A 26,291-nucleotide genomic window follows, 5' to 3' on the forward strand; every position below is an offset into this window, starting at 1 on the left:
AATGTGCGCCGTCGTATCTGTGCGCCAGACCCACAAACAGATATGCGCCTAAAACCAGGCTACACCCTGCTGACGTAGCTTGCTTACGCCGGCGTAGAGTGGGCGCACATTTAGGCTGATTAGCCATTCAAACATGCAAATGAGGGAAATACGGCGATTCACGAAATTGCGTGCGCCCGACGCAGGCTACGCGAGGTGCGCGTAAGTTGTACGTCCGGCGTAAAGTTTTTCCCCATAAAGGAGGTGCAACCCAACAGCAGACATGCAAAGGTCTGCACCAGGGAACACAAGCCGGCGTATTTTACGTTGGACGTGTGTCTGGCTGGGCGTAGGTTACGTTCACGCCGTATGCAGTGATCCGGCGTAGTTTAGGCAGTTGTTCCGACGTGGTTGTGAGCAGGCGCAGGGGGATGCGTCCACGTCACAGCGTATGCGCAGTTCGTGATACGTATTTGTCTGGCGCTCGGCCCATCATTTGCATGGGTCACGCCCACTTCCACCTACGCCGGCGTACGCCTTCGAAACCCGCTCCACGCTGGCGCAGCGTTGGGAGCACTGGCTTGCTGATTTCAATGCTTGCCTCTCTGCGCTGCGTTGGCGTAGCGTACATTGGTTACTCTACGGCGGCGTAATGTGCGCCGTGCTCTCTGTGAATCTGGGCCTATCACTCCAAAGACATGCTGGTAGGTAAATTGGATCTCATCCAAAATTGGCCCAGTATATATGTATATATGTGTGTATGACTGTGTGTCCCTAGCGTGTCATGATCCTACGGGGTAAAAATGACCGCACCAGCCAAGCAGATACTGGCTGGAAAAAGCGCCCAGAGGCGATTCAGTTCGCATGCGTTGCGCTATACAAGTCATTCATTCATTCATTCATTCATTCAAGTTCAGTTTAAACAAATACTCCATCTTTTCATAAAACTGGAATTCTTTTGGCTATGTTGGGAATAGAAGGTACTATGGTTGTTTTATTAAAGGAGTAGAGCATGCTCACTTTGTAAAGTGAATTCTTTACTTAGATCAGTGAATGAGGTGAAGCTGTGCTGCCTTAAATCATCCAATCATGGGTGAGCTAAAAACCTGTTTCTCTCTCCTTCCATATGATTGGGTATTATTTTCAGAGTGAACATTCTCTGTTCCTTTAGTAAACCAACCCAATTGTCTAGGTCAAATGTGATGGCTGCTTTTGGTTAATGTAATGTGAGCAGAAGAGCGGTTGGGACCAGGACCATCCAGCAATGGTGTGAAATACTGAATGTGATGGAGCTTCCTTCAGATTGGATTGTTGTTACAGGAACATCAGTGATGAGGTTTCCTCCACATGTCCTTGTTGGTGTCGGGATATTTGACACATAATTGAATGTAGCATTCAGTTAGGTGCTGATCCAGTCTTGGTGGGCCGTCACCAGTGTGTACACCCCGGGGAAGTTGGGGTAGGCGCAGCCCATTCCCCAACTCACAACTCCAACCTGGTACCATACACCCCGGACCTTACACACCAGAGGTCCTCCTGAGTCACCCTGTAAGACATAAATAATCATCAGCTGTGCCAACATCTATCTGTTCAGGATAGTCCAACAAGAAGTTTTAATCTTAGCACATACCCTTTCCAAGAATGTTTAACCCCTTGCCAACCGCTGCACGACTAGATACATCGACAGAATGGCATGGCTGGGGAGATCTACGTATATATACGTCACCTTTAAGGCCTGGGGTTGTGGGGGCGCGCGCGCCGCGAGCTCCGTGAGTCTGACCGCGGATCCTGTGGACTCAATGTCCGCTGGGAGTCTGACCGCGGATCCTGTGGACTCAATGTCCGCGATCATCTCACGGAGAGGAAGAACAAGGAAATGCTGATGTAAACAAGGCATTTCCCCGTTCTGCCTAGTGACAAGGACACTGATCACAGCTTCCTGTAATCGGGAGCGGTGATCAGTGTCATCATGTCACATGTAGCCCTGCCCCCCTACAGTTAGAACACATCCCTAGGACACACTTTACCCCTTCAGCGCCCCCCTCATGGTTAACCCCTTCACTGCCAGTCACATTTGTACAATGATCAATGCATTTTTATAGCATCGATAAAACGTGAATGGTCCCAAAATAGCGCCAAAAGTGTCCGATGTGTCCGCCATAATGTCGCAGTCATGATGAAAAAACGATGAATGGCCGACATTACTAGTAAAAAAAAAAAAATGTAAAAAAACTTTTGAGCAAACCAATCAATAAATGCTTATTGCGATTTTTTTACCAAAAATATGTAGAAGAATACGTATCGGCCTAAACTGAGGGAAAAAAAATCATTTTTTTATATATATTTTTGGGGGATATTTATTACAGCAAAAAGTAAAAAATATAGGGCTAGATTCAGTAAGAATCACCTATCTTTAGGCGGGCGTAGCGTATCTCATATACGCTACGCCGCCGTAACTTTGAGAGGCGAGTCCCGTATTCTGAAAGAATTTGCGCCCGAAGGTATTTGATGATTTGATGATCAAATACCATCAAAAGAAAGCTCTATTTGTGGGGAAAAAAAGGACGTAAATTTTTGTTTGGGAGCCACGTCGATGACCGCGCAATTGTCAGTTAAAGCGACCCAGTGTCGAATCGCAAAAAGTGGCCTGGTCTTTGGCCAGCCAAATAGTCCGGGGCTGAAGTGGTTAAAAACCCCAAAAAAGCACAAACACTTTCCAATATATTCTTAGAAAAAAATAACATTTTGGTCACATCTAGGCAATAACCGACGTCATGCATGGCTTCTGTTTCCTGTGAAGAAATCCAGACCTGAATGTGAGCCAAGAATGATCTCAGTGTCACTCACCTGGCAGGAGTCTTTTCCTCCATCCTTGTAGCCGGCACAGATCTGATCATACTGGATGTGGTCGGTACTTCCTGCACTCTCTTGCATTACTTGACATGTATTGCCGTCTATTAGGGGAACCATGACCTCCTGGAGGGTCTTATATAAAAAGACGCTCCCTGGAGATGAAACATAGACAAGAAGAAGATTACAAGGCTTTCTTAGGAAGGCCATACATAGATAGATCATCTTTACGCTCCATTCACACTGGTGCACTCCAAGAATGCAAATAAAATTGTGTGTGTGTTCCCGTAATACACAAAACATTTAACTCTTTTTACAGGCTCGCTGTGGGGCCCTTCATTATTAAGGGCACCCAAATGCACCTGTCTAAAGTGCCTGAGAAGTCATGCAGCAAAGCCATGTGTTTTGGTGCGCCATGATTTTAGAGCTTGTAGAAGGAGTTTTTATTCTCCCACAATTGAGAATGCAGGACCCCTGACCCTCTGTTTGGACAGTGCTGATTGGTCCTGTGCTGATCACATGCATTTTCCCCCCAAAAAACTCTCTACGGTAGCAATACACACCAAACTGAGCATGTGCAGCCCGTCCCCAGGCTCTGTAAATATCAGGTTATTTTTTGGAGTCAGAAGGGGAGGATCAGAGAAGACAGGATCCTGCACTGATTGTACTGCTGTGGGTTTAGTAACACTTTAAAGATGAAAAGGTGGACCCGGACATTTAAAAAAAGCTGAAAACCAACCAGGAAATAATAATTGTGAAGCAACCGTGTAAATCGACATATTGAAACCACGTATTTAGTATTGAATACAAAAAATAAAAAATAGCCAGTACTTTTTTACAGTTGATGCACTGTATGTGGGCAATATAAAGTGTCCTTCGCGCTACTAAGGCCCCGTACACACGACCAAACATGTATGCTGAAACTGGTCCGCGGGCCAGTTTCAGCATACATGTTCGGTCGTGTGTAGGCGCGAGCGGGCCGAATTCAAGCAAACATTTGCCCGCCGGGCCTTTTCCCAGCAGACAAATATTCCTCGACGTGTTTTAAAACCGTCCGCTGGAATCCTGCCCGCTCGGACATGTACGGTCGTCAGTACAGACCTACCGTACATGTCCGAGCGCCCGCCGTCCCTCGCATGCGTCGAATGACTTTGACGCATGCGTGGAAGCCTTTAAATGGCAGGCCCGCCCACGTCGCCGCGTCATCGCCGCGGCGACGACGCGGACACGCCCCACGTATTGTTTACGCGCGGACTTCTGTACGATGGTTAGTACAACCATCGTACAGAAGCCCTCTGGCAGACATGTACGGTGAAAACGGTCCGGCGGACCGGTTTCATCGTACATGTTTGCCCGTGTGAACCGGGCCTAAGAGCTAATAATGATATGAAACCAAACAAAAGTGTAAATGCAGCAAAACCTAGTAGTGTTTACAATACACAAGTGAAATAAAAGAGGGGTTTTGCGCAAAAACTAAACACTATCAGAAAAAAGTGATGGTGATGATCAATCAAAAACAAGTTGAAGTGTACAAATATATAAAATATATAGAATAAATTAAATAGTGGTAAGTTGAATGTCCACTAAGCCAGATGTATTTAGATGACAGTGAGAGAGATGATCACATCCATAAAAGGGCTCCCAGAACTCTCACCTCAATACCAAAGGTCTAGAGCATCAAAGGTCTCCTTGCATCATCCACCTCCTCGCAGCCAAAGGACCTTCCCACCTGTCACACTTCACTGGTGCTTCTCCAACCTCTCCAGCTGTCCACAGCCTTCCCTCTATGGTGCTGACACGCACCTCCTCGATTCGATCAGTCCCTAATAGAAACTCTGTTCCAGGGGAGGGGGAGAAAGAGAGAACAAAGAGCCTCCAATAGTGTGATATGTAAAACTCAGGGGGACGTTTATTCAAGAAAAACCTGCGCTTACATCAATGTTAAAATAACGTGCAATGATAAAAAACAACCAACTCCCCACATGAAGACACGTGACTGTGTCGTAACGCGTAAGGATTGGCCGTGGACAGACGTACACCTGGAGTGACGCAAGCAGGTGCCGAGGACGCCGCTGGTTGTTTTTATCATTGCACGTTATTTTAACATTGATGTAAGCACAGGTTTTTCTTGAATAAACGTCCCCCTGAGTTTTACATATCACACTATTGGAGGCTCTTTGTTCTCTCTTTCTCCCCCCTCCCCTGGAACGGAGTTTCCATTAGGGACTGATCGAGGAGGTGCGTGTCAGCACCATAGAGGGAAGGCTGTGGACAGCTGAAGAGGCTGGAGAAGCACCAGTGAAGTGTGACAGGTGGGAAGGTCCTTTGGCTGCGAGGAGGTGGATGATACAAGGAGACCTTTGATGCTCTAGACCTTTGGTATTGAGGTGAGAGTTCTGGGAGCCCTTTTATGGATGTGATCATCTCACTGTCCTCTAAATACATCTGGCTTAGGGGACATTCAGCCTCATTTCTGTTCTCGTTTGACAGTTTGCACTGCAGTTTGATTTATGGGACACTTACCACTATTTAATGTATTCTATATATTTTATATATTTGTACACTTCAATGATCAACTTGTTTTTGATTGATCATCACCCATCACCGTCACTTTTTTCTGATAGTGTTTAGTTTTTGCGCAAAACCCCTCTTTTAACACTGTATATGGGCAGCTTTAATAGACAACAATTTTAAATGAAGAGACAAAGCGGGTTTTTATTAAGCAAAACAAATTAAAATAGAGTGTATTAGTTTACAAACAATAGCCAGAAAAAATTACAGTTACTCTATGCATCCAGATTTATTAACCCTCAATTTAAGAGGGAGAGATAAAGCAGGTTGTATTGTTTATTTAGAGACAAATATATTGTACACATTTGAATTCTATGTAAGTACTGTAGCTTCAGTAGGCCACAATTAAAGAGAGAAAGACCAGGCAGGTGTAATCAAGAAAAAATAAATAAAGTGTATTATTTCACAAAACAGTAGTGAGACATTTTGTGTAGTCCATACACAGCATGTAAGCAGGTTTGTTAGGCCACAATTTAATAGGGAGGGACCAGACAGGTTATATCATGAAAAAAGATTATAGCTTCCTAGTAGATGACAGACTCAGCAATAGCATGCAATGCCAAGCTGCAGCAAGCAAGGTCAGCAGAATATCAGCGTGCATGCAAAAAAGTTTAAAATTATAATTCTACCACTTTACAAATCCCTTGTTCAGCTACGTCTTGAGTATGCCATCTAATCTGGTCACCAGCCCTCATGAAGGATATAGTAGAACTGGAAAGAGTCCAGAGAAGGCCAACAAAGCTAACAAAAGGGCTGGAGGATCTCAATTATGAAGAACGACTACAGGCAGTAAAGTTATTCCCCCTAGAGAAGAGATACTGAAGAGGAGATATGGTAGCGATATACAGATATCTTAATGGTGATTCCAGAATTGGGAGAAAACTATTCATTCTCAGGTCACTCATAAAGACATGTGGCCACTCAATGAAGTTGGGCGAGAAAAGGTTCAACCCTAAACTGCGTAAGGGTTTTTTACTGTTAGGCCTCGTACACACGACCGAGGAACTCGTCGTAAATGAAACAGAATGTAGCATCAAGATTTGTACCCCTCCTCATCCATAGGCCTCAATAAGTAAGATTCATGTTTCAGTTTCATGGATTTCCAATAGGACCAGACCCCCTAATCCAGGCAGAGTCGCCCATCTCTAATTAACATGGTGCACTGGGTGTAAATTACGGACTTCCTAGGATGGAAAATGAGTGAAATCACTTTTGCTTATCATTTCATGGACTCACCTCCAAAATATCTTGCACCCCAGCCGGTCACCCAGCACTCTGTACCACAGGGGAAGGTGGTGTTGGAAGATGGCAGGCAGATTGGCATGATGTACTCAGTATAGATGACGGGTGAGTCCAGCAGCAGCAGGGCGATGTCCCCAGGGCTTGCAGTGTCTGTATAATTACTATTGATGATGATATTGCTAACATTGGCAACAACTGTATGATTGCTGATCACACCCAGCTGGTACACACCCAAATATACTTTATAATTCGATATCTGGATAGGACTGCAGAAAGAAAACAGAACATAACATGTATACATGAGGACCCATCTACTGCAGAAGGCAATGCAATATCATTACTATCAATGAATTTCAGAATCTAATAAATGATATATAACTTGCCTATAATGTGTTCTCTATGAAGGGCCTGTATGTACACAAGCCCAATGGTATGAACTTAAGCAAGGTGATCGTTAAATTGGTTGTAAACCTCAGACATGAAATATGAACAAAGCATATCCTCTATAGTGTGTACTTGTCTCAATCTGGGGCACTAAATGCCATTTCTTCTTTCACTATGTTCCTCTGCTATCAGATGAATCACGTCTGATAAGTTTTCCTGACACCAAGAGAAAAATGTTATGTTATGTTATTGACAGCTTCAGCTCTGTCCCTGTGCTGTATGAAGATGGGCGTGTCCCTTCCCTCCATTCAGCTCTCCCGGACTAAGATAACTTCCGCTCTCCGCCCCACGAATATCAGAGCTGAGAAATCCTGTGTATATTATGTGTAGTGTTGAGCAGAATACGCCATATTCGATTTCGCGATATATCTCGAATATATAGTCGAATATTCGAGATATATTCGCTAAATTCGAATATTCGTGATATTTTATCGAAATGAAATGATTGCGAATTTTCGCTATTGCGAATGCGAAAATAATTGCGAATTTTCGATAACTGCGGTAGGAGCACTCTGATTGGCTCAGAATATTCTTGATATTTTTTCGAAATTTCGCAAAATGCGAATGCGATATTTACTGCGCAATTTCGACAAATGCTGTAGGAGCGCTCTGATTGGCTCAGAATATTCTTGATATTTTACAATACAAAATAATTGCGAATATTCGGCAAATGCGGAAGGAGCACTCTGATTGGCTCAGAATATTCGTGATATTTTACAATAGAAAATAAAAAGTGTTTTGCATTGGTGGTGATTCTTTACTCTATCCATCTGTCACAGCCGTTTGTCAATCAAACACCTTGAAGATTGAACACGTTCATGCTGCATGCTTTGGACTTTTTTTCACTTCACATATCAAAGACATTTTTATGAAAGATTATTTTTCTATTATTGGGACTATATTTCTTTATATATTTGTTTCACTGTGTATTTCACAAGTTATTTGCGCTTGCTTATTTTATAATTTGCCCACATGTCTTGTCACTAGACATATTTTTTATTCTTGTAGAGCGACTCCATTTTCTGTCTTGTATTAATTTATGTTGTATAACATTTTTGAGTTGCTGCTGTATTCTCCCCTTTTTTTAAGGTATGCGCAATTTTTTCCTTCTTACAAAAAAAAATAATATCAAACATACAAATATTCATAACAGAAACATACACAAAGCCCCCCCCCCTTTTGCATCAGAGACAATCAGAGTTCTCCTACCACAGTTATCGAAAATTCGCAATCATTTTCGCATTCGCATTAGCGAAAATTCGCAATTTTTTTTTTTTCAATTCGGCAACATAAAAGGATCGCCTCAGCTTAGCTACTCGGCCCAGGGTCTCTAATCATACCAGCAATGCTTTTAGACGTCGATAGGATGTGATCTGTTTTAAAAATAAAATTGAAAAAATGCGAATATTCGGAATTGCGAATATTCACAGCGAAATTCGAAATATATCGCGAATACTCGAATATGCCATATTCGAGCCGAATATTCGCAATACGAATATTCGTGAGCAACACTAATTATGTGTAATTGGTTGATATTTGAGGGTGTTTTTTTCAAGAGGGTATTTAAAAAATAAAAATACACAGTTAAGTAAAATCTAAATAGTCAAAAAATAGTTTTTTTGTGTCCTTTTTTCTATATTCTTTCTGCATTTTGTTGATATTTGAGATTTTTTTATCCAATATGTTTTTAAAAACAAATTGTATTATCTTGCTTGTTTTGTGTAATTGGTTGATTTTTCAGGGTCTTTATTCAATAGTGAAAAAACAAAAAAAAGTATCCCAAATTGAGCCAAGATTAGCAGTAAGGGTTATAAAAAGAGCGTTTTGGTGAAGACATCAACACACAAAGGCTTGGTCTGCAACTAGGTTATTGGCAGAAAGGTGGCAGTACAGGACCAACGGGTAGAACCATAGTTGAAGGTTATGGTCACAATGAAACAGACATGCAAGCAAAAGCAGAGCGACAGGATGCTGGTAATCAGGTTACAGGCACACAGGCCAGACACATAAAAGCAATATAGGCGGCCAAACCTCAGTATGCAGAACAAAGCCTTTAAAGGGTAACTCCAATTTTTGGGGGAAATAAATAGCAAATTAAAAAATATTGTAGCATATACCATTGCTAAAAAATTATCAGTCATACAGGGGCTCTTTGGTGACATAAACCAGTGGCGGAACTACCAGGGCTGCAGCAGTCGTGATTTCAACCCGGCCCTGGCATTCCGACACTGACCAAGACCCAGCATCTCCCCCTGTACCCCAGGCTGGCAGTTCAATATGTAGTGGAGGGCGGCAATCGGCAGCTTTGTGGTGCTCGCAGGATCTCCCTTCGGCTAGCAGAGAGGGGAGGGGCCTCTGACCCGGGCAGGTATCGGCTTCAGTGTACAAGCAGTGCGACTCAATTGTGTAGTGAATCTGGCCCCTCCCCTCTCCACTATATAGAGGGAAGTGAACTGCTAGCCAGAGGTAGATCCCGTGAGCACCACAGAGCTTCTTGTAGAACAACGCCCAATTTAAATGCCCCACCCCCTAATTAAAGCGGAGGTCCGGCCAATTTTTTTTTTAAAAGCCAGCAGCTACAAATATGGCAGCTGCTGACTTAAAAAAAATTAACACTTACCTGTCCAGCGCGCCCGCCATGTCAGCAGACAAAGCTGAGCAATCGCTCGGTCCTCGGCTGCTTCCGCCGCCATCCTCGGTGAGGGAATCAGGAAGTGAAGCCTTGCGGCTTCACTGCCTGATTCCCTACTGCGCATGCGTGAGGATCGCGACGCGCCATCACTGGTCCCCGCTCACTCCTGGGAACAGTGTTTTCCCAGAAGACAGCGGGGGGTGATAACGTGACAGGCTGGATTCCCCGCTGGGATCTGAACCCAGAAGTGGTGCAAATACCTGTCTCAGACAGGTATCTGCACCCCCCTCCTCCCTGAAAGGTGTCAAATGTGACACCGGAGGGGGGAGGGATCCAAAAAGTGGAGGTTCACTTTTTGTGTGAACCTCCGCTTTAAGATACTTTCTCCACCTACAATGGCTGGCTGAACACATAGAGAAAAAAAAAGGTGTCCCTGAAATTTTTGGGGAAAAGTTGGCAACTATGCAGGGAGGGGTCCCACTGGAGAACACGTGAAAGGGTTCTGTTGTGGGAACACAATAAAGGGCCCAAGATGGGAGAAAAAAGCCCTGGATCAGTGTGAGGGGCCTCAGTGGCAAGGACCCTGGTATGGGGTCAGGGGGGGCCCTTCATGTTTTTTTGGTTGGCAACTATGCAGGGAGGGGTCCCACTGGAGAACACATGAAACGGTTCTGCTATGGGAACGCAATAAAGGGCCCAAGATGCGAGAAAAAAGCCCTGGATCAGTGGGAAGGGCCTCAGTGGCAAGGACTCTGGTATGGGGTCAGGGGGGGCCCTTCATGTTTTTTTTGCATTGGAGCTCTAAAGGTTCTAGTCATGCCTCTAACATAAACCAATCAATGATGATCAGTGGGGCACACTTGGCAGTTTTAAAGTGGACACTTTATAAAAGATGAACACTGGATCAATATAGATGTCCATGGCTGATCTTTAGAAACATTTTTCAAAATTGGTGTCTGATGGAGGAATTTATTTATAAAGGTCACATGTTATACTTACAGGTGGATGCAATGTGCTGCCGTCATAACCCACTCCGGTGAGATCAGGGAGCCCCCACATAAATATTCTCCATCTGCTGTTTCACCTAAAACAGCGACCTGCCAGGGCCACTGCCCGTCCAACGCATCCGTACCGCCAACTATCCGACTGGACACCGACGGGGAACCGCACACTGAAAAATCTGCAGCACCGAAAGCCTTGCCGGCTGAGACAAGCAAAATAAGATATAAACAAATGATTTTGAATGTGTTCCACAATAAAATACATACATAAATAATAAACACAAAAAAAAAAAGGAAACCATATTTATTCGAATGTTGCCTTTTCGAGCATAAAAATATTTTTGATTCATTTTGGCGAAAGAGGTTTTGATGACACAAAGTACATCCATACATTTTTTTAACATCAATCCAATCCAGGTTTTTATTTTATTTTTTTCTTATGTCCCCCAGGTAATGTTTTAAAATGTAAAAAGGAGATCAAGCTGCAATACTCACCTCTTATCTGGCGCTGTCCCCTGCAGCAAATGTTTTTGTTCCAAGATGTTCCCAGTCTTCCAGTTTAAAGGGGTTGTAAGGGTTCTATGCATGAAAAAACATCAGACGATGCCCCCCATTTTACTTATCTGAGCCCTGGAAATTCACGCTCGATTGTTGCCCAGGCTTCTCGTCTCTTCATTGGATAGATTGATAGCAGCGCAGCCATTGGCTCGCGCTGCTGTCAATCAAATCCAATGACGTGGGCGCCGGGGGTGGGGCCGAGTCCTGCAATTGGCGGTTATGGACGCCGAATGCAGGACTCGGGAGCGCGCTGGCAAGAGAGCTTCCCAGAAGGGGGTTATCTGAGGTGGTGAGGAGCTGAGAGAGCCGCCGAGGGACCCCAGAACGGGAGGATCGGGGCCACTCTGTGCAAAACAAGCTGCACAGTAGAGGTAAGTATGATATGTTTGTTATTTCAAAAAAAAAATTATCGAACTTTACAACCCCTGTAATTTACTCCTAGCCAGAGGTGTAGCTTGAAGCTTGTGGGCCCCCGATGAAAAAGTTGACCTTGCCCCTGGGCTGTTCTCACCCTGTGCTCCTCTCCATTCAGGAAATGGCTCACAGCCTGTCCCCAGCCAATGAGAACGGAGGGGTGTGGACCGTGGAAGGCAAAGTGGAAGCCCGGTACTGGAGCGTGGCTGCGGGGCCCTTGGGCAGATCGGAGCTGGACTTTGTGGAGGATATGATAATATGACAGGGAGACTGCAGGGCCCCCCTGGAGCTAGGGTTGTGACCCCTGCAACCCCTTATGCTACGCCCATGCTCCTAGCATATATCTATCTGGAAGACTGATACAATCTTGTGAATAAAGTTTGTCACCACAGCACCCTTCACTCACAATGTATAAATACAAACAGCAACAGTGGCGTCATACTATCTGCTTAATTAAGAGCAGCCCACTGCTGGGAGATCTGAAGAGGAAGATACACTGTGTGTCATGTGATCAGCCTGAAGACCTCCCAAACAAGGTATGTTTAAAAAAAAGTTAACATAAAATGATGTTGGAGAAAACCTCCAGGGGGGGAAGGAGGGCCAGAGTTAGTGTCAGGGTGCAGGTCTGAACCTGTGACCTCTATGGTGTCTGGATGTATCTCTCCTTTCTGAGCCACCTGAGATGCTGAACAGCTCCCCCCGTCTGATCTCTGTGGGTGATCTTGCCTTGTCTCTTGTGTCTCTTTAACCTTGAACTCTTTGCTCTTCCCATGAACTTCCTGATTTAAGCCGTGCCTTTGCACTTCCTGTTTGTCAGATTATTGTGCTCTATCCAGTTGATATTTTACTCCTTTTGTGTACCTGCAGCTGTCCTTATCCTTACTACCACACATTACTTACCGTTGGCTTATTCCTTGTCTATGGTTCTGCTGAATCCCAACCTGCAACCACTTGTTACTGATGTTTGGCTTGTTTACTGACTACACTTCTTCTTGATCCCTACCTGCTACATCTGCTACTAGACCCTGGTGGGGTGATCCTGAGGACTGCAACCTGGTAGTACGATGCAGCAAAACCCATGTCCACCATCAGGAGCTCTGGGAAATACCAGTTAGTGCTTAGACTGTTTATTGTTTAATAAAAAAGGCTGTGATGGCCAATTATACTCCAACTCCGGTGTGGTCTAATTATTTGGTAAAAGGGGGTAAGATAGTGGTAAATGTTGCAAGAAAGGGTAAAAGGGGGTAAGGGTTTTTTTTTGGGGAGTTGAGGATATCTCGAATACACTAGTCATGAACTCAGCCTTAAATAAGCTAGGGTGGAAAAGGAAAGGTACTAGGAATTTTTATTTGAATTCAAATAGAATATAATTTGCACCCAAATGTGCTGGGTACCATCAAAGAACGGGGATGAGGGATTCCCCAGAATGAGGCAGAAAGAACTGAATCAGCTGGATGGGATGTCAACCTTGTTGCCAAGCCGAGTGTAAATACTGAGCTGTCAAATGCTCAACATCCATCACCGAGGTTATGTTAGATAGCAACCGGAAACAAGAGTAAAGATTTCTCCTGCTCCCCTTTGTTGTATTGTTGTTTTGAAGCGCTCAGCTTTCACTTACAAGTGACACCAGTTTCCAGGTAGCTTCAGATCAGTTGTCCGGCTCCCGTGACTCCTCTTTGTCTACTCCGCATTATTAGCTGTGAGCTTTTATGGAGCTGTTGACCATTTGACAGCTCAGTATTTACATCCAACCCTGACATCTACGCCTGCCGATATGCTCTCCATTTTTGTTTTCATCTTTACATGTATCTTAGATCCTTGGAGATAAGAACAAAGCCAACAAGGATTTACAGCACCTGCTTGGAACCTGCGATACATTAGAAGGTTTTGTTAACAGAGAGATATGCAAATCACATAGGGGTTTCTACCTACTTAGTACTGAAAAACAGTATGGAATATCAAAACTATGAGTTTTCATTTCCCAGAAAATTTTGAGGAAAATTTGGAGATTCGGCATCTATGGGGAAGGCAACATTAGACTGGATTGTGAGGATTTTAAGTTTGAAATGAGCTTAAGGCCCTTTCGCTGCCTCTGCTGAGTTGTCACGTACCCAGGGCCGCCATCAGGAATTATGGGGCCCTTTACACAGCTTCAGGAAGAGAACCGTGGGGGGGCTGCCGTTAATTGAGAAGCGGGGGGGGGAGCGTGAATTGAGAAAATTGAGAAGCGGGGGGGGGGGGGGGGGGAGCGTGAATTGAGAACCGGGGGGGATGCCACAAATTGGGGGGGGGTTGCCCTGGGGACCTCTGGGCCCCTTACAAACAAAAGAAATTAAAAAATATATATAAAAAAAAGGGGGGAGAAAAAAAAATATAAGAAAAAAAAATGTTTATATATTTATTTTTTTATAAAAAAGGGGGGACCTCCTGGGGACCTCTGAGCCCTTTAATAAAAACAAAAAAATTATTATAGATAAAAAAAAAAAAAGGGGGGTTGCCATCCGGGGCCTTGGGGACCTTTGATAAAAAAAAAAAAGAAATAAAAAAAATATATATAAAAAATGTTTATATAAAAAAAGGGGTTGTGCCCTTTAATAAAAAGAAAAACATATATATTAAAAAAAAAGATTTTTTTTTTTAATATTTTTTTTTGTTTTTTATTAAAGGGCTCAGAGGTCCCCAGGAGGTCCCCTCCAATCGTCTAACCAAAACCTCCTCCACATCCCCAAGTCCCGCTACAAATCAAAGGGAGAACAAAGATTCGCAGTCCAAGGACCACGGCTCTGGAACGCTCTACCAACGAACATCCGCATGGAAGAAAACCATCGGGCCTTCAGGAAAAAACTCAAGACCCACCTCGATTGAAGGATCAGGACGACACTGGATGGAATAAGCGCCTTGAGGTGATTTAGTTCGCATTTGTAGCGCTATACAAGTTATTCACCCACTCACTCAGGGCCAGATGAACAGGGTCATACACAGGCAGACAGATCAGATGCAGATGTGTAGGCAGGAGGAATGTCAGGATACAGGCCGAGTCGAAAACATATCGGTGGAGCAGCAGCAGGGGGAACAGGTAGAAGCGAGTCAGAGGCAAGCCAGGAGCAATGCAGACAGAGTTCAGGAGTAGTCAAGACAAGCCGGGTCAGTAACAGTAGCCAGATGCAGAGTAACAGGTTGCAGGTATGCACAGGAAAGCTGTAGACAAGACAGCACTAAAGCATAGCAAAGGGTCAGTTTAAATAGCTCGCTTGGTGCCAATGTGAGGACGATGGGGGCATGTGAGAAACAGATGTGTGCTCATGCACACAAATATTTATTGCACGAGCATGCAAGCAATTTCTAATAGCATGAACAGGAACATGAATTAGCCTGTGCCTCCACATAAGACACTGTCTAGAAGAGCCATCCTGTCTGCTTAATTGTCCTTCCAGACAGGGATTGATTTACTAAAACCGGAGAGTGGAAAATCTGGAGCAACTGTGCATGGTGGCCAATCAGTGTCTAACTTCAGCTTGTTCTATTAAGCTTTTCTAAAGAAAACCCGGAAGCTGATTGGCTACCATGCAGAGCTACACCAGATATTGCGCTCTCCAGTTTTAGAAAATCAACCCCAAGGAGTGTAAATCTGAAAATCCACGTTCCAGATGTCAGACTGAAGTAAGCCGAAACACTCAACTCTTCCCGTAAACCCTAAACATCTGCAGCTCCCCCGTCCTCCATGAATGCCCCACCATGTTTTCCACGTCTCTGTGCTCCCATTTGTGGACTCAGGACCAGACATTCACTGGTCTCCTCTTCATATAAAGAATCCAAGAGCGATGTGTATCATTTTATGATCGATGCTTTATTAGCTTTCATGAGGGCAGGTGAGACATTAGGTCGGACACTTTTGACACATTTTTGGGACCATTAACATTTACAAAGTGATCAGTGCTATAAAAATTCACTGATTACTATGTAAATGTCACTGGCAGGGAAGGGGTTAACACTAGGGGGCAATCAAGGGGTTAACTGTGTTCCCTATTTTGTGTTCTAACTGTGGGGAGGATGGGGACTGACTAGAGGAGATGACAGATCGTGTACCCGCTCGTGCACGCGATCACGCCCGCCGGCCATGCGCATCGGCTTCCCTTCCCGTGCAGGGGGCGCGCACACGTGTCCTCTGGTGGCTCTCCTGGGCGAGAGCCATTCTGCCGCAGTATATCTGCATGAGCCGGTCAGGAAATCGGATAATCTACTAAAATATGACTAAGACTAAAATGCCATTTTAGTCAAAAGACTATGACAAAAACTAAATTGAAATTTGATGTAAAATTTAACACTGTCTACAATATAAAATAGTCAATGAAACACAAATTCCCATATACAGTGGTTACATACTTTATGTAATAGACAGAAAAGAAATATATGTACACGCTATATATTGACTATATTATATTGAAGAATGAGTCACCAACCATTTTTCCTGATGAAACTGAAATGTTCAATGAAGTGAACAGTCATTTCTCCGATAATTTCTTCTCTATTGTTGTCATTGTACTATGAATGCACCTGGGGGAATATTGTAAGATGGTGCTGACCTTTAAAAGCATTACTTATATTACAGCCGGGTGTACAAGCAGGAGGGTGTACCAAAGGTTTTATGCTTTGTAATGTCTATTCGTATATATCTCATTAATAAAATATTGAATTTTATAAATAGTATTGATTGAGAAATTTTTTAGTACCTTCAAACGTTCCATTTAAAATATCTAGATTTGCAACTAATGATGATAATGTGGGTACTTTGGTTTGAGTATTGAAGTCCATATATTCCTTTTTAATTGAAAACTCACCGCACTCGTGTTAATTAAATAAATGAGCTGCCAGCACCAAAAGTTTGTGATACTAAAGTTGCCATGTACATATATATATATAAAAAAAACAAGTGCAGCGCAATAAAACCCAAAGTAAAATAAAATTAATAATAAGTATTAACCACTTGCCAACCTGGCCAATTCTGATATTTCTCTCCTACATGTAAAAATATTGGGCCAAATCCTCAAAAGGGATACGCAGGCGGAACTGCTGTTCAGCCTGCTTATCTCTGTGCCTATCTTTGGAACTGATCCTCAGAATCAGTTTTCCAAAGATAGGCAGAAGATCCGACATCTGTAAGAGACTTACACTGTCGGATCTTAGGATGCAGTACCGCATCCACCGCTGGGGGCATTTCGAGTCGAAATGCCGCTTTGCGTATGCAAATGAGGACTTACGGAGATCCACAAAGCTTTTCAGCTTTGTGTTTTCTGCGTAAGTTTACGTTTGCATATGTAAAATTAGTTCTGCTTTTACAAAGTGTAAACTAGTAACACCTTGTAAAAACAGATCTTTTTTTCGATCGCCGCGTTTTTCACAAATCCACAAAGCCCGACGTAACATAATTTCGCGCGCTGCCCGTCAGGAAAATGACGTCACGAGCATGCGCAGTACGGCCGGCGCGGGAGCGCGCCTCATTTAAATGGTCATCGCCCCCTGCAGAAGAGGACCGCCTTGCGCCGGAGACATTTAAGTTACACGGCCTGAAATTTCTAGGTAAGTGCTTTGTGGATCGGGCACTTAGGTAGAAATTTTAAGTCAGTGTAACTTAAATGGGAAAAGATAAGTTAGGCAGGAAATTTGAGGATTTGGCCCATATTTTTTTTGCTAGAAAATTACATAGAACCCCCAAACCCCACAGAAAATAACAAATATAATGATGGGCAGATCATTGTGGCCCCATTTTTCTCCAGCCTTGTTTGACAGCCCCGCATGAGGCCTTAGGTCAGAGCAGACTTTTTAGGTAAGTTACTTACCTGTGGTTATTAGGATGAGTACAGTGAACATTCCCATCCCAGCAGAGTAGAGGATATTCAGCAGATCTCTCTCCCCTTCTCTCTCACTGGTCTATTAAGAACATTATTTTCTTTCCATAAATTTATACCTTTTTTGGACTTCCTCATTCTTCATAACAATGTGGTTTAGGTAGAGAAGCTCTGGTTTCCTTTCAGTCTTCTCTTGGTCTGGCCTTCCACCTATATTACAATTCTCAATCATAATTGGCTCATATGACAACACATTGCATTGTGGGAGGTGTGGGGGGGGGGCTTATTTGTTCTCTTGTCAGAAGACTAATTCTTTTCATCACGTTACAATGAGGTTTGGCTTTGACGTTAAGCTGGCCTTAGATGGGTCAGTGTTTCATCCAATTTAACCAATATGAAGATGATGCTTTTAAAACAAGAGAAAACAAGGGACAGGATACCATTGGCAGATAATATTCTAAGGCCTCGTACACACGACAGTTTTCCTCGACAGAATCCATCAAGAAACTTGGTGGCAGAGCTTTTTTGCCGGTCGTGTGTAATCCCTTTTCATCGAGAAAACTGTTAAGGAACTCAACGAGGAAAAAATAGAACAAGTTCTCTTTTTTCTCGTCGGGAGTCTCAATTTCCTCGCCGTGTTCCTCGTCGGGCTGGTTTTCGACGAGAAACACGTTGGTGTGTATGCTTAGAAACCCGCGCATGCTCAGAATAAAGTATGAGACGGGAGCGCACCTTCCGTAAAAGTAGCGTTTGTAATGGAGATAGCACATTCGTCACGCTGTAACAGTCTGAAAAGTGCAAATCGTCTCTTACCAAACTTTTAACATGAGATTAGCAAAATCAGCCCCAAGGGTTGTGCCAGTGGAATCGAACTTCCCCTGCCGTCGTATATGTGTTGTACGTCACCGCATTTGAGAACGAGGAGATTTGGTCTTGACAGTGTTGTACGCAAAGAAAGCTTGTCAAGTTTCTCGACAAGCCCAACAGGGAACTCGTCGAGGAAAACAATGTGTCTTTTCCGACGAGTTCCTCGGTCGTGTGTACGAGGCCTCACTTGATGGAATTTCATTGCTTTGGTGATTTTAACCTGCTTGTCCAAATCCTTCTCTTGAACATACAGTAAGCGATAAACTTATGGAACCTATGATAGAAATCAGGGGCCCTGGTGTAATAATAATAATAACTGGTTGTTGGCAAATAGTTTTCTTAGTACAGAAATATAAAAAAAATGCCCAGTCAATTAAATGTAAACAAACTGCCAGGGATCCCAAGAGACAGTGGCGTATCTAGGGTATGGCAGCCATGGAAAGTGCCATAGGCGCCATATGAAGGGGGCGCTGTTGGGTGGCTGGGCAGCAAGGCACTTACCAGGGTGTGAGGGTCTCTCCTTCCCTCCTCCCGAGCTTAGGCAAGATCTCCTTTTCAGCACCTCTGCTAATGGACAGCGCTATCCCTGCTGCGTTCAGCCACAGCCCTCCCCTGTTCTCCCAGGCTCTCCCATTCCATCTGGTCGGATTGGCAGCGCACAAAGAAGAAGGTGGAACATCAGTTTCTCCCTCTCCTCTGTGATGAAGGAGAGGCCTTAAGTGATGAAGATTTCATCACTTCCAGTATTGGTTCTGCATTTACCTGGCCTTGAGGGGCAGAGGAGGGATCAGGGGTCTAATAAACCCCAGATTTCTCTATAAAGAGGATATGTCACTACTCAAGGTATCACAAGGGATGATAAATATCACAAATTTTGTTAGCTGTTTTTTTTTGTTAAGGTTATCTGAAAGATGGGTTTCAAATGTTTCGACAGGGGCACAACAGTTTCAGTGCTTGGCATAGGCGCTATTTTCACTAGATACGCCTTTGCCAAGAGATGACCAAATTCACCCAAGGATCTCTGTGTGGAGGGTATGACAGTGGGCAGTATGTATAGGAGAGGAGTGTGGAGGGTATGACAGTGGGCAGTATGTACAGGAGAGGAGTGTGGAGGCTATGACAGTGGGCAGTATGTACAGCAGAGGAGTGTGGAGGGTATGACAGTGGGCAGTATGTACAGGAGAGGAATGTGGAGGGTATGACAGTGGGCAGTATGTACAGGAGAGGAGTGTGAAGGGTATGACAGTGGGCAGTATGTACAGCAGAGGAGTGTGGGTATGACAGTGGGCAGTATGTACAGGAGAGGAGTGTGGGTATGACAGTGGGCAGTATGTACAGGAGAGGAGTGTGGGTATGACAGTGGGCAGTATGTACAGAAGAGGAGTGTGGAGGGTATGACAGTGGGCAGTATGTACAGGAGAGGAGTGTGGGTATGACAGTGGGCAGTATGTACAGGAGAGGAGTGTGGGTATGACAGTGGGCAGTATGTACAGGAGAGGAGTGTGGAGGGTATGACAGTGGGCAGTATGTACAAGAGAGGAGTGTGGAGGGTATGACAGTGGGCAGTATGTCCATGAGAGGAGTGTGGGTATGACAGTGGGCAGTATGTACAGGAGAGGAGTGTGGGTTTGACAGTGGGCAGTATGTACAGGAGAGGAGTGTGGGTATGACAGTGGGCAGTATGTGCAGGAGAGGAGTGTGGGTATGACAGTGGGCAGTATGTCCAGGAGAGGAGTGTGGGTGTGACAGTGGGCAGTATGTCCAGGAGAGGAGTGTGGGTGTGGGCAGTATGCAGAGGGTATGAAATGAGCCAGTATGTAGGGAGAGCAGTGCAGAAGAAATGACATTGAGTGAAATATACAAGAGATGAGTGTAGAGGATACGATAGTGGGCAGTGTGTACAGGAGAGGAGTGTGGAGGGTATGACAGTGGGCAGTATGTACAGGAGAGGAGTCCCTCTATGACAGTGGGCAGTATGTACAGGAGAGGAGTGTGGGTATGACAGTGGGCAGTGTGTACAGGAGAGGAGTGCGGAGGGGATGACAGTGTAGAGGATATGATAGAGGGCAGTGTGTACAGGTGATGAGTGCAGTGGGTATGGCAGCGGACTACATGTGGAGGATAATGGGGATGATATGTGGGATGACATGATAGATTTACTGGAGGTGCCTTTAAATACTGCACTAGGTAAAGAACAAAATAAAGCTATTTTCAAGGGCAAAGCAATGTTCTTACCTGTCATTGTATTTTCATACATAAAAACATTGTTTGCACACCTGATTCTGATTCTTTCTCAAACCTGTTGTACAACTTCCCCTTAATCCTCTGTTGAGGGTTTTTCCTAGAAAGACAGCCTGGAATTCTTTATACTGTATATTTACCGTTGTCCCTCTGAGAACTTTACCAGAACTTTTCACCATCTTTATCCACCTGTAACCGTAAGACGTCTACTTGACTGGGGCAGCATTACCCTCTCACAATTACCCACACCCCATTCCTAAGTAAAGGTTCCCCAAATGAAACACACAGCTTTATTTTCTTTGGAATTAAGAGACATTTTGAAACACAGCAATTTTAAAAAGCTCTCAAGATATAGAATAGTTTTCTTAGTACATTCCTCTAACTCTCGGCGTGCGCTCCAACACTCCGGAGACTGGAACCAGGCGTACAGGAAGTGACGTCAGTGCCGGCGAGCGCACAGCCTCAATGCATTTCGTGATTTCACGTCCTCAGGAAGCTCGGGATTGGTGGAGCACGGACAATATAGATCATCTATTACACATTTTTTGTTTTTCGGAGTGTGGACTTTTTCTTCCAGGTTTGTTTATATTCAATTATTCACTCAATATACAGTTAATGTAATCATATACAGCCGAGATATGCAATTAGTGGACCTCCAGCTGTTGCAGACAGTTTCCCATGAGGCATAGCAATACTGACAGCCACAAGCATGACACCCAGAGGCAGAGGCATGATGGGACTTGTAGTTTTGCAACAGCTGGAGGTCCGCCAATTGCATATCCCTGATATACAGTAAGACATTGGATTGCGAGCATAATTCGCCCCAGAAACATGCTTGTAATCCAAAGCACTTGTATATCAAAGCGAATTTCCCCATAATGCCTCGCACACGCGGCTGGACTTTCCGAGAAAAAAAATCAGACAGGCTTTTTTCCTCGGAAAGTCCGGCCGTGTGTAGCCTCCATCTGATTTTTTTTTTTTTCGGAAGTCCGACGGACCTTAGATAGAGAACCTGTTCTCTTACTTTCCGTCGCATTTCCGACGGACTCACGGCGGACTTTTGCATGGTCAAAATTTCGACCGTGTGTAACGAGGCATAAGAAATAGTGAAAACTCAAATGATTCGTTCCACATTCATTTATTTATAAGTCCTTCAGTTTATAGTCCATATAAAAAGATTACAGCGATGTGATTGGTTGTGTCACCATAAAATGTCCCTCCACACATGGAAGCCTCCGCAAGGGGATTAGAAGCAAAATCCAGCAGGAGTTACAGAGTATAAAAGAGAAGAGAGGAGCCTTCAAGTGAAATATGGTCACATTTAATGAAGATAGAGTTATCGCAGTTTACTGATTATGTAGGTGGACAGTAACTGGTTATAGATAGAAGGACAGAAGAGAAGCTATAACCAAGATAGTCCAGTGAACGTGTAAGAGATGGATGCTTCCTCCATTGCTATTGAAGTCTCCTTCACATTGCAGTGTTGGTGTGGAGATGTTTGGGACATCACTGAAGGTTGCGTTCAGATAGGTGCTGATCCAGTTTTGGTGGGCCATAACCAGGGTGTACACCCCAGGGAAATATTTGTCGGCGCAGCCATCTCCCCAGCTTACGATTCCAACTTCGTACCAGACTCCCTGGACCTTACACACCAGAGGTCCTCCTGAGTCACCCTGGAAGACAAGTAACAACCATCAGCTACCATCACCGTCAGCTATTAGATCTGATATTGAGAAACACAATATGAGGGAGGATGGAAATGCATCTGATTCATCTTTAGGTTCATCTGTTTCCTCCTCAGGCACTCATTTCAATAAAAGACATCTTCACACAGCTTGAATCTTACTCTACCAAACAGAAGAAGGATCCTGAGCATGCACGGGATCACAGTGGTGGCAATTCGAAGACTTATATACAGTTTGTTTACATTTGGGACTAGCTATCTACTTAAAGCGGAGGTTCACCCTAAATTTTGACTTTGGCTCAAGTAAACCTACAGGCATAGACAATAACTAATCCGTTGTTTTTTTTTTTTTTAATCGCGATCCTTACCTTGGTACTGCAGCAGTTTCTCTCCTGTCCATCACTATTCCCCACGGGAGTGGGCGTTCCTAATCACAGGCTGTGATTGACGTGCTTCCGACCGGCGCATACTTGCGCGTCACGAGTTGCTGAAAGAAGCCAAACGTCGGTGCGGCTCTATACGGCGCATGCGCACCGACGTTTTGATTCTTTCGGCAACTCGTGATGCGCAGTATGCGCCAGTCGGAAGCACGTCTTTTACAGCCTGTGATTAGGAACGCCCACTCCCGCGGGGAATAGTGATGGGCAGGAGAGAAAATAGCTGTATAACGGTATGTACGGAAAAAAAACAAAAAAACAACAGCATACTGTCGGTCTCATAGGTCGGCTCCATGTATTGTTAGAATTTTTTTAGGGTTAACCCCCGCTTTAACACGTGGACATTTATTAAATACTGTGAAGCGCCGCACCTTTATTTGCCATTTTGTGGATTGTTGGAGGTTGTATCTTCACCTTGAGGCCCCGTACACACGACAGAGGAACTCGACGTGCTTGGCACGTCGAGTTCCTCGTCGAGTTTTGGGATGAAGCCGCCGAGGAGCTCGGCGGGCCGGCTTCTCCCATAGAAGAACGAGGACAACGAGAAAATAGAGAACATGTTCTCTATTTTCTCGTCGAGTTCCTCGGCGGCTCCATCGAGCCAAAACTGTACAGACGACAGAGTTTCTCGGCAGAATCCGGGTTTTGACCGAGTTTCTCGGTGAATTCTGCCGAGAAACTCTGTCGTGTGTACAAGGCCTCATGTGTGCTAGGTGCTTATTGAATATCTTGTCAGTGCTCACTTTTTCTACTTTATTTCATTTATTTATACATGGAGATCATATCCCCCACTTATGTATTTATACATGGAGATCATATCCCCCCTTATGTATTTATACATGGAGATCATACCCCCCCCTTATGTATTTATACATGGAGATCATATCCCCCACTTATGTATTTATACATGGAGATCATATACCCCCTTATGTATTTATACATGGAGATCATACCCCCCTTATGTATTTATACATGGAGATCATATCCCCCCTTATGTATTTATACATGGAGATCATATCCCCCCTTATGTATTTATACATGGAGATCATATCCCCCACTTATGTATTTATACATGGAGATCATATCCCCCACTTATGTATTTATACATGGAGATCATATCCCCCCTTATGTATTTATACATGGAGATCATATCCCCCCTTATGTATTTATACATGGAGATCATATCCCCCCTTATGTATTTATACATGGAGATCATATCCCCCCTTATGTATTTATACATGGAGATCATATCCCCCCTTATGTATTTATACATGGAGATCATATCCCCCCCTTATATATTTGTACATGGAGATCATATCCCCCCTTATGTATTTATACATGGTGATCATATCCCCCCCTTATGTATTTATACATGGAGATCATATCCCCCCCTTATGTATTTATACATGGAGATCATATCCCCCCCTTATGTAGTAGGGTGTGGGATTGGGGATTTTGGATTATAGCGCTGCCCAAAAACACTTATGGTACAGATTTACTTAAAAATACTAATTTGTATTATACAAGACGTATACAGAGTCAAGGGTGATTAAAAAAAGACAGAGTAATTGAATAGTCATTGATACTGGCCGAGGTATCCATATAAGAATTACTGGTGTGTAGCTAATCCCTACATGTTTCGCCACACAGTGGCTTTTTCAGGGATTTGGTATAGTCACCAGTATTGAACAAAGGCTCTAGTAACGATAAATTTATGTGGTTGTTGGATTGTTCGGGTGCCCGCCCCCTGTGGGGATTCTCTTGGCAGATGGGGTAGGACCTTGCAGAGGGGAGAAAACAGGTATGAGTCATGTCAAACGATTTGATGATGATATAACGTTCATGTAATGTATATGGGGTTTTCTATATTGCAAACACTGATGTAAATGTGTGTTGTTGTTTATTAACTGCTGGATTCACGTAGGGCGGCGTATGTTTTAGCCGGCGTAGCGTATCGTATTTACGCTACGCCGCTGTAAGTCAGAGAGGCAAGTGCTGTATTCACAAAGCACTTGCCTCCTAAGTTACGGCGGCGTAGTGTAAATGGGCCGGCCTAAGCACGCCTAATTCAAATGTGGAACAGGGGGGCGTGTTTTATGTTAATGATTCGTGACCCGACGTGATTGACGTTTTTAACAAACGCCGCATGCGCCGTCTGTGGACATATCCCAGTGTGCATTGCTCTAAAGTACGCTGCAAGGACGTTTTGGTTTCGACGTGAACGTAAATTACGTCCAGCCCCATTCACGGACGACTTACGCAAACGACGTAAAATTTACAAAATTCAACGCGGGAACGACATCCATACTTAACATTGGCTAGGCCAGCTATTTGTTCGACTAACTTTACGCCTGAAAATGCCTTACGCAAATGGCGTATCTTTATTGCGACGGGCAAGCGTACGTTCGTGAATCGCCGTATCTCGCTGATTTACGTATTCTAGGCGTAAATCAGCGTTCACGCCCCTAGCGGCCGGCGGAACTAGACAGCTAAGATACGACGGCGCAGGCCGTCGTATCTTAGCTACATTTAAGTGTATCTCAATTTGAGAATACACTTAAATGTATGACGGCTTAGATTCAGAGTTTGTATCTAGTTTGTATCTACTGATACGCCGGCTTAACTCTTTGTGAATCTAGCTATAAGACTCTGTTTTTGTATTTATTGTTACTAGAGCCTCTGTTCAATACTGGTGACTATAAAAATCCCCTGAAGAAGCCACTGTGTGTCGAAACATGTAGAGATCTGTTACACACCAGTAATTCTTATATCTACCCGCCGCAATGTCACAGTCCTGATAAAAACCGGAGATCACCACCATTACTAGTAAAAAAAAAGGGTCAGGAAGGGGGCAAATCCTTACGGGGCTGAAGTAGTTAAAAAAGGGGAGACGATACAGTTTGGATGAACTTCAATACACGGGCAGGAAGCGAGGAGAATTTCAACCAATGAGGACAAAGACAGCAATTAAAAATGTGACAGGTGAGCCATGCTGAAATGTTTCCGTTTTTACCCACCTGGCAAGAGTCCTTTCCCCCATCCTTGTAGCCGGCACAAATCTGATCATACTGGATGCTCTCGGTACTTCCCCCATTGTTATACATTGCTTGACACATATTGCGGTCTATAAGGGGAACCATGACCTCCTGGAGGACCCCACCTTGAATTAAGCTCCCTGGTGATGAAACATAGACAATGGTCATTCACAACAAGGTAATTATGAGCAAAGCTATACATACTTTGTAGATAGATCACCTTTAAAGTTGTAGTAAATTCCCTTTTTTATCTCTTACCTACAGGTAAGCCTGTAATAAGGCTTAACTCTAGGTGGTGTGAATATCGCCTAAACATACAGGCCCGGATTCACAGACAGCGGCGCACATTTATGCCGCCGTAGCGTATCTCCTGTACGCTACGCCGACACAGCGCAGAGAGGCAAGCATTGAATTCACAAAGCCAATGCTCCCAAAACTGCGCAGGGTTTCCAAGGCGTAAGTCGGCGTAAGTGGAAGTGGGCGTGAGCCA

At 44.1% G+C, this 26,291-nt stretch overlaps 2 protein-coding genes across 4 annotated transcripts in view; both read right to left on the bottom strand.

Annotated features, from left to right (window-relative positions):
* The window catches only part of LOC120942965 (serine protease 33-like), a 103,039-nt gene that overhangs the window by 51,305 nt on the left and 25,443 nt on the right, over window positions 1-26,291 (bottom strand). Inside the window, exons 1-4 of one of the 2 annotated variants that reach the window (XM_040355970.1) lie at window positions 17,529-17,619; window positions 10,718-10,922; window positions 6,637-6,908; window positions 2,827-2,984 (exon numbers count right to left, since the gene is read on the bottom strand). In XM_040355970.1, the coding sequence (XP_040211904.1) occupies window positions 2,827-2,984; window positions 6,637-6,908; window positions 10,718-10,922; window positions 17,529-17,565 (672 nt within the window). In that variant the 5' untranslated portion in view covers window positions 17,566-17,619. Of the gene's footprint in view, window positions 1-2,826; window positions 2,985-6,636; window positions 6,909-10,717; window positions 10,923-17,528; window positions 17,620-26,291 lie in introns of those variants that run through there. The other variant, XM_040355969.1, reaches the window with a different exon arrangement.
* Window positions 21,945-26,291, bottom strand: part of LOC120942967 (serine protease 33-like) — a 49,911-nt gene continuing 45,564 nt past the window's right edge. For both annotated transcript variants that reach the window (XM_040355975.1, XM_040355974.1), the window contains exons 4-5: window positions 25,784-25,941; window positions 21,945-22,318 (exon numbers count right to left, since the gene is read on the bottom strand). In XM_040355975.1, coding sequence (XP_040211909.1) covers window positions 22,022-22,318; window positions 25,784-25,941 — 455 coding nt within the window. In that variant the 3' untranslated portion in view covers window positions 21,945-22,021. The remainder of the gene's footprint in view (window positions 22,319-25,783; window positions 25,942-26,291) is intronic.

This window comes from Rana temporaria, chromosome 6 (assembly GCF_905171775.1).
Source record: "Rana temporaria chromosome 6, aRanTem1.1, whole genome shotgun sequence".
Classification (NCBI taxonomy): domain Eukaryota; kingdom Metazoa; phylum Chordata; class Amphibia; order Anura; family Ranidae; genus Rana; species Rana temporaria.